Genomic DNA, 19,702 nt, shown 5'->3' with positions numbered 1-19,702 from the left:
CCCCTTGCCACACGGATGGTCATGGATTGGCTCCAAATCTTACGTACTCGCTTGGCGTGGACTGCAATAAAAGCTGGTACAGCGATTACGTGGAGCTGCGTATTTTCTGGCACAAATCCTGTCAAAAGAAGGCTGTGGATCTTGGCTATATAGTAAGAACTTTGTTCCGGAATCTCAGCGGCATCTGCTCCCAAAGCCTGCAAACATCTGTATCATGCAGCTGGCTTGCAGGGCGAGGACTCCACGGCCCGGAAACACAAGAGCAGCCCGACGTCCTGCGTAGGGGCATCCTACATTTTGGCATGCACGTGATCATATTTCATCGGACGCATGGAGCAGATGATCAAACATGACAGCGCCACATGCCGTGACGTTCCTGTAGCACATGGATATAGGAGATGCTCCGCAGACCCCAGCTCTCTCAGTGTATTTGCCAAGTGTATTAAGCGCAGACTGCATTAGTATTCCGAGAGGCTTTGGCCTGTCACAGGTCCTTAGGCACTCAGTGGAGGGCGGGAAAAACACATGTCAAAATATATTTCTCATGAGCCTGACTGCAGGACAAGCCAGTTGGCTGCAATTTGACAAACGACTTTTAATAGGGCATCGCACACCTTGCACATACTGATGAGGTTCTACAAAAGAGAGAGAGAGACGCTGGATGTCAGAGACAAGTAGACCCGTATAGAGGCGCCCGGCCCAACAAATCAGAGGCCTCATCCATCTCTGCCAGCAGACTTCTTCTCCCCGATCTGTCATCCCTGGAAGTGTACACATGGTACCTGCTGGTCCCAGGAACAGATAGCTGAGTGTACTAGTCTTCCAATATACAGTACGTCGGCTCATCGCTGTACTTTTGGCAAACTCCAAGCTGACCTTGCTAATTCCTGGTCTCGGTCTTCTGGTGTAGCCGTTGTACTTTTGTTCGTGAAGTCTTCTACATACCGTTGATAGTGACACCCTCCTGCCCTGATGTCAAACCTTTGGGGGTTTACTTTACTCTCACCATCTTTTTGTCGTCAACTTCTACCTGTTGGACATCTGCTACCACGTACACTCGTGGTTTCTTTCCACTTCAGGAGATTCCAAATGGTTGCACTGCATCTGACCAATGTTAGCACCGGGTGATAAATAACAGCAGATCATTTCTACCGTATGATCCCAATGTTGACCTGGAATGCCGTGTGACGAGGAGGCGGCATCGCTGAGCAGTGAAACCCCACATGTGGCCGCAGAAAGGCATCGGGAGAGCGAAAGTGAGCCACCTGCAAAGGTAGAGTGCAGTGGAAAAAAGGGGCCGGAATCGAACCTGGAAAATAGATCAGGTACAAGTATGTGCTGAGTCTGTTCCACACTTGCCACCAGATGTGGAGTCAATGATTCATGAGCTGGAGAATGTTGTTGGATCCCGTGTAAGCACTTGATACCCAATGAGCACTTCCAATCCATCCGTCAAACTGTCCCAAAGCCCCTGGATTTGGAAACCACGTGAATCATACCCGATGATGCACTAGGAATGTCATTTCTACGATGAAGGAACAAAACTAGATGGTGAACAAGCTGGGATCGATAGAGGATTGAGATGGCGATCGTAGCGCTGCAGCACATTGTGGCGAGTCCTTTCCCACTAGGGTTAGGGTTTGTGTTCAAATAATATCGGAAAAGACACCAAGAAGGTGAACACAAATCCACAAGGCCACACCAACACCTGAGTCTACTGAGTCTAAGTCCACATTCATGATCTGCTAACACAACATGGCTGCTAGATGGATTGGCTTGCAAAGTGAAACAAGCGTACATAAACACTCCGACACGCACCTCCCACACCAGCATTCTGCCACACCCACATTCCATCCTTGAAGTGTCACAAAAGTGTGATGATGGACTGAGACTCGTCATGTGATTAATGCTGACGTAGGGCGTACCGGCCAATGGTGCCACATGTTGACCCACTTCACACCTAAAGCACCGCACCTTTGGCTGGTATGAGCGCACTTCCTGCCCAAGCAGAGTATTGGCCAGGTAGGCCAGGTAGGCCAGGTAGGCCAGGTAGGCCAGGTAGGCCAGGTAGGCCAGGTAGGCCACGTAGGCCAGGTAGGCCACGTAGGCCACGTAGGCCAGGTAGGCCACGGAGGCCACGTAGGCCACGTAGGCCAGGTAGGCCAGGTAGGCCAGGTAGGCCAGGTACGCCAGGTACAACGTAGCCCAGTCAGAGCATGACTGTAATGCTCCTCACATTATTGCTGATGAAGGAACCAACATCAATAAAACACAAAGCCACAGCACAGTCACTGGCCTAACACCTGCACGTGTGTGCTTCTAACCATAGAGCCAAGGCTGTGTAAGAACTGATAGAGTGAATAATGTCCAAAAATGTTGCTGCAAACTAACGTATATAAAGCATTTAGCGGCCGTTTCTGCTGAAACCAAATTTGTCACAGATGAGGGAATGTTAGAACCCCCCCCCACTCTGCAGGAGCAGGGGCCGTTTTAGGAGCGTTCGGCCTTAAGCGATTGGCAATCACTCATCCGAGCCTTTCCAACTCCCTTGCGCTGTAAAAACTAGAACGGGTCTGACTGCACTTGCTGAAGAATTCCACCTGACAGTTTTGTTGCCAAGGGCGCCACAGAATGTGTTTGTGTTTTTAAACCAGCCAAATGATAGAAGCTAAAACCCGTAGCAGCCAATCAAACCTGCTGCTGGTCTACGAAGGCCCGCGCAGGGTGGTATTATTTAGGAGGAGAATGGAGAGACAGGAGGCCGCGGCTGAAAAGAGAAGGTAGAACGGAGAGAAACAACAGAGGGAGAAATGCTTCCTTGGAAGACCGGAGCATATTTATGTTGCGTTGGTCTGCAGCCTCAATCGGAACCTGTGATGGGCACAGGAAAAGTCCCTGTCGGGGGCTGCCGCCAATGCAACTCCGCAGCCAAACACGTGAATTCATGCGCCGCCGCACACGTTACGGAATCCATCACGGAGCAGCAGATGTTGTTCCATGCAAGCCCAGCTGGCGTATGAACATCATTCTGCAGTAGAATATTTGGCCTTTGCTCATAAAGCTAACCAATCAAAAGCATATCGAGTGTCCAGGTCTGTCGGAGCCCCCAGTACGGTACCAGTGCATGCTCGGCACTGACGGTGGGCGTGGCCTGACAGAACGATAAGGGCATGCTGGAGGTGTCAGTACCAACAGGTTCAAGTGCCAACAGGAAGTACGGTACTGGGGCAGAGTCTTAGATCATCAAGTGATGAATCTGGCGTAGTCTACCAGTCAACCCAATGGTTGTCTAAAACCAGTAAAACCAGTAAAACCAGTATTAGCAGTTGTTGGCAGTACCGTTTTGCATTTAACAATCCTAATATTTTGAATTTGAACTGTATATGCTAAATTGTGCATTTGCATAAAAGCAGGTTTTGTTTTTGCGGTTTAGTGGGACTTCTCTGGGTGGAGTTTGCATGTTCTCCCCCCTGTGGGGGCTTTTCTCCGGGCACCCCCCCCCCCATTCCAAAAACATGTTAGCTTGACTGGCCACTCCAAATTGTCCATAGGTATGAATGTGAGTGTGAATGGTTGTTTGTCTGGGATAGGCTCCAGCATACCCCACCCTAGTGAGGTCAGCGGCATAGAAACTGGATGTATGTTCAGTGGTGTGGAGTCTGCGTGGTGTGTTTGTGGAAGCGAGCCAAAGGAAAGACGAGGACGCTGGAACAAATCAGGAATCAATATGCAGCAATCCTTATCCTGATCGCTTCCAACGCACCAAATGAATGCCAATGGCCGCATCCATACATGGACGACCTGTAAACAGACACGCTATGTTCTCTGGGAGCAGCGTCCACGGCAATGAAAGATGACATTCCAGCTGACCAATCGCTGCCCAAGGGACAAATGAAAGTTTTTTCACGTGGTTGCATCACACACGGAGCCAACCAGCCGGGAATCAGATAGGAACACCAGCAGCACAGCTGGAAGTAACCGAACCTGGCAGTAACCTCGGAAAGGTGCACACACACATGAGTCAGTCAAACAAAGCCCACATGGGCCTGATCGATCCGTTGCAGGCCTGAACTACGTGATGATCATCTACTCCTGCCTTTTTACTGCCAGGCACGGAATACACAGAAAATAAATCAAGGGGAAGGTCTTGGCAAACATCGACTGTGAGAACCAAACTTCGACATCTCACTCTGGACCATTGGTGGGCAAACTACGGCCCGGGGGCCACATCCGGCCCGCCAAGTGTTTGAATACGGCCCGCCCGTTCCAAAGCATTTCATTTAAAGTCAACATACAAGCTGGCATCATGGCTTGAGACGACATTTTCATGGTTTGGCTGTTTTATCAATTTTGTTATTTGATGCGGCCTGTTGTTTACAAAGTGCTCCTGAAAAAAGGGACACGAGCACATAATAATAATAATAATAACAAATAATAATGATAATATAAAATAATAACAAATAATGTAAAATAATACTAAATGTATTCTTCTTATTATAAATTTATAACGCACTTTACATCATAATAATAATAAAAATAATAAAAATAATAATATAAAATAATAGTAACAAATATCAAATAATAATAAATGTATTCTTATTATTCTAAATTTATAACACACTTTACATCAAATAAATTATCTTAAAGTGCACACATAGCAGATTACAATAATTTCGTTATTTGATGCGGTCTGTTATTTACAAAGTGCTCCTGAAAAAAGGGACACAGGCACATAATAATAATAATAATAACAAATAATAATAATATAACGTGAAAAAAATTTCTTATTATAAATTTATAACACACTTTACATCAAATAAATGATCTCAAAGTGCACATATAGCAGATTGCATGACACTTTTACAGATACAATAATTTCGTTATTTGATGTGGTCTGTTATTTACAAAGTGCTCTTGAAAAAAGGGACACAAGCATATAATAATAATAATACAATAATAATAAATAATAATAATAATATAAATAATAATGCATTTATTATTATACATTTATAATGCACTTTACATCCAATAAATGATCTCAAAGTGCCCATAAAGCAGATTGCATGACACTTTTACAGATACAATTAAGATATTTTAAGATATGCCTTTATTTGTCCCTCAGTGGGGAAATTTGTAATCATTCAATCATTCCAGGTGGCCTCTTACGTGTAAAATATCGAGTCTGGCCCCTCGTCAATTTTGTTAAATCAATGCGGCCCGCCAGTCAAAAAGTTTGCCCACCCCTGCTCTGGACTAACCTGAGTAACGGATCAACCGACGACCAGCCACGCCAATCAGGTTACTAGACAGTTCAAAGTATTGGATGTATTTAATGTAGTATTTCAAGACTTCAACGGCTTTGTTATGGACAAAAGCTTAAAGTCATTATGATGCAATAAAAGTGTTTTACAAACTATAAATATTACAGGTAAAGAGAGAGAGTAGAGAGATACAATGACATTAATGAAAATGAATGAATGAATGAATGAATGACATGAAGTAGTGTTCCATCCTTAAATTCTAAGCCAAGGAGTGAAGCCGGTGCCATTTCCCCATGTACGGTTTCCTACTACTTTTTGAAGGTGCTTTGTGGTTGAACTATGACATAAAGAGAAATAATTACGCCTGATTAAAGCATCATGGTACTAGCGACTTTTGCACAGCACGGTGTCATCAAGCAGAAACGCTGAAGGTGAAAACCCTCAGCCATCATGAACTCCCACTCGGCCTGAGCCGTGAAAGTGGAATGAATTAGTTTGAACCGCTAACCTCGGCTGGAGAGAGAGCTAAAAGCTCTCACTGCAGCTGACACTTTATATTTCTTTCTTCCGTTGGACACCAAAAGTGACGTCACATCGTGCCCCCCCCCACAACCCCGGCTGTCAGGTGCTCAATGGAAGGATGGCGGTTACGCAGACGTAACGGGGGCGTCGTTGGAGGGGTTGGGGCTCTTCTGATGACAAAGAACCAGCCATCATTTCATGATCTGTGATTACAAAACAATGGAAGGCAAACTCGGATAGAAGATGTTATGATTATTTATGAGATATCAATGGAAAGGGTTATTAGTGCCGTATATCTTGGCCATTTGTTTTCATCCCGTTTCAGCTTTAATTCCATGTATGGATCTCCTGGGGGCAATAAAAAGCACCGTGGACGCCCCTGCCATGCTTTAACATCAGCTCAAGTCCAGTAGAACAGTAGTCCAGTAGAACAGTAGTCCAGTAGACCAGTAGACCAGTAGACCAGTAGACCAGTAGACCAGTAGAACAAGCATCCTAGAACAAGCATGCCGTCGAGGGAATTCTGCATCACTCCCAATCTGGTTTTACCGGCATGAGATTTCAAACTCCAAGGGCATATTGTTGCAGCTTATTTCCTCGGACATGACATCCAATCCAGTCCTGGTCCAGGTTCCCCGTTTCCAAAAGCTACTTCCTCCCACACTGGCTGTCTGGCCTGGGTCTGCATGTGATTAGAAACACGTGCGGAGCGCCCCAGGTTTTCTGCGTGGATTGACACAAACACGCATAAAGTTGTGGGAAGAAAGCACGGCCTCAAGACTCCTGAAAGTTCATGTCCCCAACAATCACAAAGGGGAGGAGCTAAAAACAAACTGTGACGTGTAAGCTGCTAGCGGGTCACGATGCTAAGAATGCTCTGCTAAAGTGCAGTACGCCGTGAGTTGAGCTTAGCTTAGCGACAAGGCAGGACTGGCTTGACTTGGGATAGAAATAAAACACACTTTTTAATACTTGCACACAAATACAACCAGAAGAGACTCCTTATATGGGCATGCCCTGGTACAAGCTGTCCAAGTTGAGTGGGACCAATCATAACAGAGTGGGCGTGAGTGGATTAACACAGTTTCCCGTTTTGGAAATCCAAGGAAATCCAGCTGGAATCGGTTCAGATTCTGGAAGATCTAGAAAGCTTGTTATGGTGCCCACTACTCAACACAATGGGAGCATAATAGGTCCCCACAGGTTTCCCTTGCTCCAACTCCAAAAATACTTTGTTTCTAAATCACGAGTGGCTTCAAGGCCCTGATGACCGACGGTCCACAGGTCATCTCAGGCCTCCAACAGGTGACACAACTCTAGTGCACTAATACAAGAGAGCAAGGAGCCGGCCGCCATGACCTTCACGTTCCCTTGAAGACAATAGACGTAGCACTTTCTCATTTCGACTATTGATGCCTCCTTCTGCTCCCTCTGCTGTCTTCAGACGCCTGGGGGTGCATGGACATAAGACCTGAAGGATCAGTGTCTACTGACAAGGATATGAGAGTGGTTCATCTCATCTCTCCAGTCTCATCCTGCAACACAACCAATGAAGGAGGCTGCTTTCTGGAAAAGGAACGCCGGGGTCAGCTCCCGGCCGCTGCTTGCCGATTGAGATGGTTTTAGCATCCGAGCAGAGGAAGTGGAAGCCCCCCCTCCACTGCTCTGCATGACGGCTATAACTCAGCCTCCATGCTGCAACATCTGCCACTGCACGTTCTCAACACCGTGACGGGAGCTTCTTGGGATGCTTTTAAACCTGCTATGATACGGTCAGCAAACGTCACGTTGTCCCGGGGCGTGTCCCGGGGCGTGTCCCGGGGCGTGTCCCGGGGCATGTCCCGGGGCGAGTCCCGGGGCGTGTCCTGCTTTCACGTCCTGTCCTGGTCCTCTGGGGCTTTTTGTAGTTTTGATGGAAACTAATAAAAAGGTGTTGGTTTTCATTAGTTTCCACTGAGCCATTAAATGAACTAATACTATCTCTTTTTTTACTTTCTGTTCTTGCATGCCCATTTTTATGATACAGAAGATCTCAATGGTTTCATTCCAGAGATTTTTAGGCTATTTTTGCACCACTGAAACTTATGAAAACATATCTATATCAGGCATAATAAAACATGTTGAGTAACCTCCAAGAAGATTATGTGTCTTAGGTTATATATAGTACTCTTATTGACTAGAATTAGGATTATTATTTGAAGACTTACATTAGGTTAATTGTTGTATTTTATAATACATAAAAATGGAATTATATCAAATGTGTAACAATAATTTCTTATTTAATTCATTTCAAAGGGCAAGCATACTATAAAAGATAAGAACATTGAAAGCATCTTTAAGTAAACAATGGCGGGCCGGGGCGGGCCGGGGCGGGCCGGGGCGGGCCGGGGCGGGCCGGCATTCCTTAAAGATGAGCTGCAATCCTGACAAATTCCTCGGAAAAGGGACTATGTCACATTTTCACGTCTTGAATTGCCTCCCTTGTTTCTAAGGTGTGTGAGCCCCCCCCAGGCAGCCAATCTGGGCTGGAGGGGCCTCAGACGCTGTCAGCTTCGCTTCCAACCAAACACTCATAGCCGCCATAGCAATAAATGATACCTAATAACTCATCTCCGACTCATCAGGCCAAGGCAAATTTGTGCAGTTTAGATCAGATTAAACGTCACCTTGCGGGGATTTAGAGGAAAAGGAGGATCCATAGTCGGTGGAATGGCCTCTACGCTGAAGGGTGGAGGAGAAAGAAGAAGCCATCAGATGTGAGCTTATGCTGCCACCTAGCGGTGAGGCAAGGCGACGTCACAGCAGGCCAGAAGGCAGCAAGTGGCCCTGCTAGCACACATCATCCGCCATTAGCCACTGGGGCCTTTCACACAGAATGATGTCACCATGACAGACAACACTTGAGAACCACTCGTTCGGAATGTAGAATCTCGTCATTTTTCTTGCAGCTGGAACCGAAAAACTGCTTTTCTCGGAAGGAAAAGCGCAGGAACAAAAAGGATTTATCAAATGACCAAATTGACCACGGACCAATACGATGTGAGTTACACGAAGGTCACCCCCTCCCTGAAAAATAAATACGGAACACTGCTGGCAAGCAGGACGGCTGTCTTCACCCCTCCCACCCTGGTGAAAATGGCTTTTTAGCGTGGAACCAGTTTTGGAGTACTTGACTCAAACCTGCGTTCTATTAGATGGAGAAATATGAATGCATTGGGAACATTTATGGGAACATAAATAGACATTATTTTGAGACGTTATATCCCGACAATATCTTATATTTCATGACAAAAAATGTGTGCCACTATGTAGCTGATGGAAGGTTACCCAGCATGCCTTGTGGGCTGCTGAAAATAAAAGTTAGGTTTTGCATGTATTTCTGTTTGTGAGTGTTATTTTGATACTATTTTGCTTGTGTTTAACTGCACTGTGTTCTGTTTGCATGGACCTGTGTTGGTTTTGTCCACGCCTGAGTTAGCCAGGCTAGGCTAGTTTCAAACAGCACGACTGAGCATCAAGTATCAAAAGTCCTGCCCTTGGGGGTAGATTACTTTCAAATGGTTCTGGTCTGCCATCAAAGGTCACATAAAGCACCCCGTTATTCCTTCATTCCACGGATATTTTAGGAACTATTTTGATTCCCACAGTCATCCGGGACAAAGCGCATCCCTTTTTTTTTTCTAAATATGGGACTATTCTGTTTTTCAAGGGACAGTTGGCAGCCCGGGCCTGCGTCTAAAACCCGCCCACCCTCAACCCCCCCTAATGCGCCATCATGCCCATCACAAATGCCTTCTGAAGGTTGCGTAATGACTATATAGCACAGGTAGCACCCCAATTAGTTGGCGGGCAGGGGTGTTAGGCAGCACGCCGCAGCACATAAACAAACTTATCTTGACAGAGTCGCTCGGCCAAAAGTGGAGGATAGGTGGCTTGCGAAGGGGGGGCAGAGAGAAAATGAATTACCTTCCTGACAAACGTCAAAGCCAATCACCGCGCGGGATGCTCTGCTGTTGCTGCGCCGCATATCCCTGCCGCCGCGTTGCGATTCATCTGCCCGTGTTAGTATGCACGCAGGCCGCGCGCCAGCCTACAAATGTATTCATTTATTCAGAGTCCCTCCGAGAAATCACAGTGTCTTGTTGTCCTTTTTTCCCCAGCTGTCCAGATGGAATTTGCGTGAATAACATCAGTTTAGTGAGGCAGAAAATAAGTACAGGCCAGCACAGAGGAGGGGACTAGATTACGTTCTGGCCCACCCCCGCCCTCTCCCCAAAAAGACAGAAAGACAAGTGTCACCTTCATATACTTGGCTGTGTGTCACACTTTCTCAGATAGCGGGCCAGCAACGTGGGAGGCATCACCGGGACCGAGGCGGGACTCTACTTTTAGATATTAGCTTATGCTATATCTTAGCAACCACTGGCTGCCATTTAGAATGGGAGAACTCCATTCACTCCTTCACTCGTTCAATCCCAGCCATTGTTCAAAAGTAGCGGCCACTTTAGTGGACTTGAACTTGGACTTGAACTTGGACTGATTTTGCAAGGCACAGCAGCCACACAGGCACGGAAGCTGCCGGAAGGAAGATGAGACACCCGTCTTTCATCAGAAAAAAGCTTTCGCCTTGTTGAGTAATCAGCAGTAGTTTCAGGGAAATATCAGTTCCCAACAAAGAAGGTGAAAATACATAAATAGATTTTGCCGTTGATGGACTTAAATGTTCTTGACGTTAGAGGTTGGTGCCAAGGGTGAAAACAGTAGCTATGAAAAATGTGATTTCCAATCCAAGTAGTGCTTGTATCTATGACTGAGAATTAATCTTACATTTCATGGGCCAAATGGCAAGGTTTGTTCCGGCAGCATTTTTGACAATCCTTCAAAGTAAGAGTCCAGAAGGATGTACATTTTGCCAGGCAAAAGCCAAAGGTAGGCATCCTTGGATTAGCGGCCCATCAGTGGATTGTCCTTACAGCCATACAGTCTGGATGGTAAGCGGCCGTCCTCGTGTTCGACCGGCACACCACGCAAGCAATGGAATGAAAATGGAAATGAACCCACCTCTCTGAGAAGCGTACTCCTGAATCCTCTGTACAAGCCCCCAACACCCTGTTATCGGGACGGAAAGAAACACAAACATAAACATGGCTGCACTATAGCAATGGGAATACATCATGTCAAACTGGAAGTGTCACACAAAGGTTCAGGTGATCCGTATCCGGCAGTGCTTGCATATACGACGTACGCCTAGTTTGGCACTTTTTAGGGTAAGATCTTAGGATGAGTACTCCAGAAGTGAGAGGAGAAATAAAGAGTGAAGGAACATTTTTGATTGAGTATGTCGGGTCTGTTTATACGGCTGCTCCTTGAACCTTGACGACACGGGCATAAATACAAAACACCCAAACCCGACAAGTGGCGTACCTCTTCTCGGAGCGTAGCCAACAGCACGTGGTATGTGCTGGACGAGGGGGACGCCTGGGTCCTCTGTTTGACCACCTCCGTGGGCACCCGGATCAGACACGCTACCTGCAGGGCAGAAAGGGATTTCATGTAAATGCATTAAAATGCATACGGCACTATCCAATGAGAGCTTGTGGGTTTCTTTTTGCTGGTGGCGGGGGCCCCAACTAAGGGGTGGTTACAGAGAGCCAGCAGGCAAACATGTGTTTGTGTGCCATATTTCAGCCAATTAACATGGCGGAACAAACAGCAGACATGACACCTGAGCAACAGGTAAAAAGGTCGTACGTCAGGCATGCTGTGTCTGTATCCAAGCAACATGTGCTGCCATCACACACACACACACATACACACACACACACACACACACACCTCAGGTCCCACAGTTGGTCCCAACTGGTCAACCATACCGGTAGCAAAGACAGACATGAATATGTTGGTGTCATAACCCCCTCCACCCTGAAGCGGCAACTAGATGATCCTGCTTCTGATGGGGGGGGGGGGGTGAGCCCCCTCCCTGCGGCGCGTCCCCTCATCACGCAGATGCCAGCCTGTCAGCGTGACTCCCACCATGCCGCACAGTAGGAAGGAAGGCACAAGGAACTTTCGCTTTCGCTCCATCTCCTGATTCTGATTCAGGCCTCAAAAAAGGTTTGAGGAGATGGTCTCTTGAGGAGCAGCTCTTAATCGCTACGTTATAGGGGGGGTGAAGGCAACCCACAGCAGGTCTTATTCACACCCGTCAACCACTGATCCCGTCGTACACCACGAACAACTTGGCTGCCAGAAATAGCCTGATGTGTGTGAAAGTAAAGGACAGCTTTAGTGTCTCTCCATCAGGGGTGTCAAACTCCTGCCATGGGGGCCGAGGCGCGACAGGTTTTCTTTCCAGCCGGTCACTGAAGCAGGTGATTTGAATGATGAACCCTCCTTTGGTTTGAGGGAAGGAGCTGGTCTATGAAATCCCCTGCTGGAGAGACTCTGTGGACTCTGTGGACTCTGTGGACTCCGTGGACTCCGTGGACTCCGTGGACTCCGTGGACTCCGTGGACTCCGTGGACTCTGTGGACTCCACATCAACATAGACCTGCTGCTTTGTCAGTGGGGAGGATTGTATTAACCATAACCTTTCTAATGCTGGGTGACGCTTCAATGGAGAACCAGCTGAGATGGAGCCTGAAAGGCCTTGCCTGATTTAACCGTGGAGCAATAGCACCACCCTGTGGCCGAATGCCCACATTGCAGAGCCCCAGGCCACCAATGCATTGCATTCCAATTGACCAACCAGTTGGTGGAGTAACCATTTATGGTACATCGCTCGTCATGTTTTCCCTAAACTATGGCGACTAAATCCAAATAATAATGCCAAGTAAGTACTAGATATGCTCAATATACTGTATATTGTCCAGCACATTATTACTGATCCCCATAAATGAACATTATGCTTATTTTACTGAATGCCAATGTCACAAATAAACACTGTTTGTACAGTGTAGTGTAGTTTGTGTAGTTTGATGAGGTGTCATTTGCACGCCGATGATCATAATGGCAGAAAAAAATGACATCATGAGATCACATTTTTGTGCCAATATCAGCCAAAAAAATAGGACAGGCCCGTAGCTGCAAATGTAGATGCTCCGCTTCTAAGAAAAGTGCAAGAACCCACAACAGCAGAAGCACCAAAAGAACACAAGAGCAGTGAAAGTGTGAATAGATTCTAGCGAATAGAAGTCAAGTTATATTGGACGCTTATTGCATGTTATTGCACAATTTGCTGCACAGTTATTGTACAGGATTTTTGGATCCATTTTCTTATTAGTACATATTAATTAGTTATATCATCAAATCAGTAAATTGGGTTTTACTCGCTATTTGGAGGGCCTATGTTAAAGAGCAAATGACTTTTGCCAAATTAGCATAATTACCATAATTGAATGATGGTATATATTTGTCTTAATGAGGAGAAAGACAGGCTGGCAAAATTTTATGCATTTTAGGCAACCTGCAAAGTATAATCAAGGATATATAATCAAGTATAATTACTCCCCCTGGTTATGCACGCCAATGGCTACCAACCAGTAAGTAAGTATTCGCCGTCTGCCAGCCTTTCTTCTCCACTTTTCAATACTTCCATTCCCAGTGCAGCCCCCTGACATTTGTCATCGCTTGACCACCAATTCTCATGAAGCTCAGGAGGAATACGGCAATACAAGAGAGCCGGAGAAGGGGGGTGGGGGGTCATGTAGAGAAAAGCAAGGTGCGTACGTATCTCCCAGCTCCCCAGCTTTGAAACAATAGCCAATAAATCACAGAGAGCGGTGGCGCTCCGAGGCACATATTCCAGTGCCAACATCAAGTAGCTGCCAGTTTTACCACCAAAGACCCTCCCCCCTGCCCCCGCACTGTCCCCCCACCCCGTCATGTCACACTACATTTTACAGCAAACCCTCCTGCAGATGTGTAGTGGGGGGAGGGGGGGCGTATGGATGCAAGAGAAGGCCGCCGCCTGGCTTTGACAAATGAGCTTTCACGCCAGACGTCGAGCGAATGGGAATGAAGATAAATCTGATCTAATGGCTGGATAACAGCCTGCTAGGGTCTGACAGCCACCATCATCTTACACATTCTTTACGGGGGCGGCCCACAAACATGGAGACACTGATGTTCGCTGAGCGTTTCTTGGATAACTTTGGATAACTTCCTTTCAATGACACACTTTTGCTTTGCATGCTAACGAGCCATTTTAAAAATGATGGCAGTTATTACAGAGACAGTCATTGATATCTATCTATTTATTCTCCACATTACTATTACTATTATTATTTATTATTATCTTCTTTTGTGTCTGTTATTATATGGGAGCCAGGCAACGTCATTTCGTTGGCAATTTCACTACTGTGTTTTTGTGCAATGACAATAAAGAGTCTATCTATCTATCTATCTATCTATCTATCTATCTATCTATCTATCTATCTGATGAATGCAGGTCGGCAGAATCAAAACACAAATATTCAAATTTGTCAATTCTGTGTAGTAAATGTATTTGGCGTGTGCCTCCCAACTTTGGGCTCCCAAAAGGAACATTTATTAGACGCCGTGGCTTTCTACAGCTCCTCTAATGTCTACGTCTGACATGGCTGTTCTTGCTAATCAGGCTACAAACATCAGAGAAAGGTTCTCCAGAGGTTCTGCAGTACACGACTAAAACAATGAAAATCCCATTCTTGACTTTGACGTATTCACCAAGACGATGTTTCAATGGGCCTTTGCCGTCTTAGCCGCTCATGGCCTCCTTGCCATCTACTGAAAGATGCCATTTCCAACTTACCATGGAATAAGGTCTTTTCTATGCCATGTTCCATGGACATTCCCAGAAAAGTCACACACAGCTGGGATTGCTGGGATTGCCGGGATTGCCGGGATTGCATAATAGAGCCAACATTCAGGCCTCGGATACGTCGCAATCGTAAGGCGGTGCTTTCATGGCTAAGCCCAAAGATTACCGTCTTTGAAGAGAACACAGACTCCGGAGGGATACACAATCTGCTCTGCGCTCCCGATTTGACTCTTTCATGTACTCAAATCCCAGGCAGAGGGAAAGGGGTTCACGCCGGTCGCGGCCTGGGCCTCACCTTTCCCACTTAGCCGGGTTGAGCCGGTAACAAGAAGTTGATGCCAAGAGTACATTCAGTGACGGCTCTATTCAAGTGAAAGTGCTGACTAGATAGGCACTAATGTGAGAGTCACACGAAGGCAACGTGCAGCCACTGCAGAGACAAAGACTGTACCCCCCCCCCCTTCAAGGACGCATCCCATTTCATAAACATGCAAACACGCAAAAATGACATCAATCCAAAAGCCATGAATACTGAAAACCCCGTACTGTGGGGTAGCGGGGGGCAGGCCCTCCTCGTACCCCCATCGCGCTACCTCTACACTTGGTGCCAATATGAACACCAGGTGCCCACTGCGAGTGACTGGGAGGGGAAATTACGCTGCCACTAGGCTTCAGTCCCTGGTGGAGTCTGTGGAGGCCGGCTGTGGAAGTAAATGAGTCTACGGATGTTGTTTCAACCCAGCTGGTGGGGTAAATGCGGGGGTAGGAGAGGAAGCCCACTCAACTCAACCAGCTGGACACGATGGCCTTAAAGGGGAAGTGCACTCTTTTTGGAATCATCCCCATCCTCCACCATCCTTATGTCAACACATACGTCTTTGTCTTTTCTGTGGGTTCTAAAGATATACAAACAGGTAAAAAGACAGCGCTAACAATGCTACATTTACATGATGTTCCCTGCATGTGAGACAAGCCCCAGTGCCATTGCTATTATTATTGCTAATAACATAGTTACACCTAGGAACTAATGACTGGCAGAGCACCAGGCTAGCGACTAGCTTCACCATACACACTCGCTCCTCGGGCGTCAGGCCACGAGCAAAAGGTTGAAACTACACGTTGGAGCTTCCGCTACTGCTGCTGTGTTTTTGTCTTCCATGGAAAACTTCATGCTAGGTGTAGCGTTTGTTTCTGGGTTGCTATGTGAAACCAACGGGAATGCTTAAACAACCAAAGCGCGGCAACATCGTGGAAGTATTACATGTGATCATGAACGTGCTGTTGCTAACGGTTGCAGCAACGTTCTAAAAGGATAAAACGTTTTGGGGGGTGTTTTAATAGCGGGCATTCTAAGCTGTGCATTGATGAGCTGCTTCTTTCTCGCCGTTATTAGATCTTTCGAAAAGTGAAAGACGTGTGTTGACGTCTCACGTAAGCATCGTGGATGATGGGCAACATTCCACAAAAGTGGCGTTTCCTTTTAAGGCGGGGCCACCTACACAAAGGCAACAGCGTAGAGACTAAAAGGGGGGGTCAGCCCTGACTTACCGTTTCACCCAAGGAGGCGGATAGCATGTGAGCGAGCGGCGCCACTGACGGCTCTGCGAGCGCCCCATGAGAGCCAAGGACGGACTTTGCACAGTCGTAGGTGACGAAGAAGGCAGACGCTGAAAACATGCAGACAGAACAAGATAACTCAAATAGATTACTGAATACTTCGTTAAGTATCGACTGTGGTCTATTATTAGTTCACAAATATGCATATTTCAGCCAAATCAACTAGCATGCAAATACAAGGCATTCACAAGATGTAGTATTCCACACTGGTCACCGAGTGTCAGTCATGTTACTGTGATGTTCCGTTAGACCAGGGGTCAGCAACCCGCGGCTCCAGAGCCGCATGTGGCTCTTCAGCCTCTTTGTTGTGGCTCCCTTTGCAATGCTTGAATATTTTTTAACACCACAGTGGGGAAAAAGCATGTCTTTGTAATGAGTTTTAAAAAATCCAACTTTGTGTGAGTCCATGAATGCATCCTGACTGAGTTCTGACTGGTGATTGGATGAGTACAAGGATGAGCAGACAGGATGCTATGCAGTTCTCTCTCACAGGTAAACATTAAGGAAAATACTTTATAAATACTTTTCATACTTTCCCAAAGCTATTTGACAATTCTAAAAAATAAATTAGAGATCATATAAAACAGCGACATTGGAACTTCAGGTATCAGGTAAGTTTACAGTAATTTACACATATATTTATGTAAGTTTATATTTAATATAATACTAGCAAGAGCACTCCAACTTGTTTTTTTCTTATCTGAACTACTTTGATAGCCCCAAATTCCCTCCAATTTTGTTTTAAACATACTATGTTTTGCGGCTCCAGGCTATTTTTCTTTAGTGAGCAAGGGGGTGAAATGGCTCTTTTCATAATAAAGGTTGCCGACCCCTGCGTTAGACACACAAGCACCAGACTTTGGCGTCGGAACAACAGGCTTTTATGACCGGTATGAATTACCGTACGGCCGGCATAATAATCCCGAACACGGACTATCGCTGCGGCCGGAACCCACGCCAAGCTACAAGTCAACTCTGAACGCTCCACTTCCCTTCCTGTCCACCCCCAACCCCCACTCAACTCCCCGAGCACGGAACACATTTTAGTAGAAGTCTTATCAATGTCTTAAATGGCTTATTTCCTCTGGTTAGGTTTCCTCCATTGGGTAACACGAGTGGAAAGACGACTATAGGAGGTCTGGAGGGTCTACTTATGCTAACCGCCATATTTAGAAGGCGGTAAATAGCTTTTCCATGCTCTAACCCAGAGGTGGGCAAACTACGGCCCGGGGGCCACATGCGGCCCGCCAAGTGTTTGAATACGGCCCAAAGTATTTCATTGAACAACCTGGCATCATGGTAGTACCTTGGTACACCATGGTACAAGTACATATAGCTGATTGCACGACATTTTTACAGATACAATAATTCCAGGTAGACTGTTACGTGTAGAATATATAGTATGCCCCCCCCCCGTCAATTTTGTTAAGTCAATGCGGCCCGCGAGTCAAAACGTTTGCCCACCCCTGGTCTAACCACAAGATATTGCCTTTGTAGTGTGGAATCCTAGCTTGCGACAATTGACTTATCATCATACGAGCTTCAAACACACAACTCTCCAGGTGCTTCTGTTAAGTGCCAAAGAGCATTTACATCCACTATGTCATTGGGGGGGCTGCCAAACGTTCCGATACTTTCTACATCCTCCATGCGTGGCGAGATCTCACTACAGCTACGTTCTCCGCGGAGGAAAAGAGCAATTTGGGGAATGCCAAAAATGGCAAAACATCCTACATCTGGTTGCGACCTGAGCTTAAACTGTGAATAATGGAGGATTACTGTATATGAATGACTTTGGTTTTTCTTATTACCACAGATATGTAATTCTCAAGAAACACAAACCACCATGATGGCCTTCAACAGCACAATGCCGGATTTGCTACAATCAGAATGACCGTCTTACCACTGGGAAAGGAGCCGAGTGCAGCAGATGGGACCCCTGCATAAATGCCCCGGAAGCCCCCAGCCCTGTAGAACCCTTGCTGGCTCTGCAGTCTAGTCTTAATAGTGTCCAGGGGGAAGAGGGCGAGATCCACACACATCCCTGCGCTGCCTCCAGCCTGGATAGATGAGGTCAAAGAAAATATTGTAACCAACAACGGAACTACAGGTTTGTGTTTGCCCCAAAAGCATAGTACAAGAAACTAGTTTTTATTGAAAGTCCATTACTTTCCTCCAATGAGGGGAGCTTTATTTTCTATATGGCTTGTCTTCATTGCAGTCAAAGGTGAGCTGGAGCCTATCCCAGTCAATCACAGGCACATAAACACCAAAAAAGCATCTGATGCCATGCTGATTTTCTACCATGTTGACAAACACGTTACACTCTATGGGGGGGGGGGGGGGGGGGGGGTGCACCGACAGTCACCAGTGGTCTTAGACCGGACCACAACTGTGCCAAGTACAACCTTGACCTTGATCCTGATCTTAGGAGTACTAAAGTGACAAATTCGTGTTTTAGTGTTACAAGGTTAAGCAATAAGAACCATCCAAAATTCATTGGTCAATTTAACATCGAGTCAATAAAGAGACAGCTTTTGTGTCATTTAGTAGCTGAGTGGATTTGTTAAACAGTCCCCAACCCAAAGTTCCACTGACAAACCCACAGTTCCGGATCAAGAACGATGTTCTAAGAACGGGTTAAAGTCACTACTTTGAAATGAAAGATCGGGAAATCCATACCACAAGGGACGCGACGAACTCCCGTCTCTCCATCTTCAGCTCTCGCAGACGAGCAATTGACTGCTTTGCTATGTTTACATCTGTTCATGTTTTCACAGAGAACATGCCTGCCAAGGACGCTGCCATGTTGACGGAACGACTTCCGCCTTGCGTCATGACGTCATGTAGTCACATGACACAAAAACCATTACACGCAACTCAGGCACCTTCTGCTCTGCCAAAAGCCAAACAGCCGAAAGATCACAATGGGTATTGTAATTTTATTGATATGATAAACGCTTGTTTTATATGCTAAAATGAACAAATAAATGAAAAGTATTTTGATATTTGATAATTTCGTTACTTTAAAAAATATTGAAAATAAAAAATGCACCAAGTACAATAAGTGCCTTATAATTTCCAACATAGTGTTTACATATTTTTAGCTAGCCAAGCACTTATAAAACACTAGTATTATATTGTGAGTTACAGTACATGCTTTCAATGCCGTACCGCAGGGGTGTCCAAAGTGCGGTGCAGTGACCATTTCAAGACTGCACTTTTTTTTCCTTCGCATTTTGTAAAAATCTATTGTAAAAATGATTATATATGAATTCATTGTGACCTAAAACACAAAGCTAAGATGCTCAGGTAGCCTAGCATATATCAACCTACAATGATTTTAGCACCTTAAATTGTTCTGGTTTGGACATGCTTGCAGTGGCCATTGTTGCGCTTTCATGACCTTGTGAACAGGATGTAATTTAGTAAGCGTTCAAAGGTTGGCAGCTTTCATGCACCCAAAGGAGGATGTGACCGTCTCCGACAGCAACTGAAACAA

At 46.0% G+C, this 19,702-nt stretch overlaps 1 protein-coding gene across 2 annotated transcripts in view; it reads right to left on the bottom strand.

Annotated features, from left to right (window-relative positions):
- Window positions 1-19,029, bottom strand: part of slc25a26 (solute carrier family 25 member 26) — a 29,416-nt gene extending 10,387 nt beyond the window's left edge. For both annotated transcript variants that reach the window (XM_058081088.1, XM_058081089.1), the window contains exons 1-5: window positions 18,883-19,029; window positions 18,104-18,260; window positions 16,132-16,250; window positions 11,208-11,312; window positions 10,845-10,892 (exon numbers count right to left, since the gene is read on the bottom strand). In XM_058081088.1, coding sequence (XP_057937071.1) covers window positions 10,845-10,892; window positions 11,208-11,312; window positions 16,132-16,250; window positions 18,104-18,260; window positions 18,883-18,915 — 462 coding nt within the window. In that variant the 5' untranslated portion in view covers window positions 18,916-19,029. The remainder of the gene's footprint in view (window positions 1-10,844; window positions 10,893-11,207; window positions 11,313-16,131; window positions 16,251-18,103; window positions 18,261-18,882) is intronic.
- Window positions 19,030-19,702: the final 673 nt, after the last annotated feature.

This window comes from Doryrhamphus excisus, chromosome 1 (genome assembly GCF_030265055.1).
Source record: "Doryrhamphus excisus isolate RoL2022-K1 chromosome 1, RoL_Dexc_1.0, whole genome shotgun sequence".
NCBI lineage: Eukaryota > Metazoa > Chordata > Actinopteri > Syngnathiformes > Syngnathidae > Doryrhamphus > Doryrhamphus excisus.
This window is presented reverse-complemented; position numbering and strand designations above follow the sequence as displayed.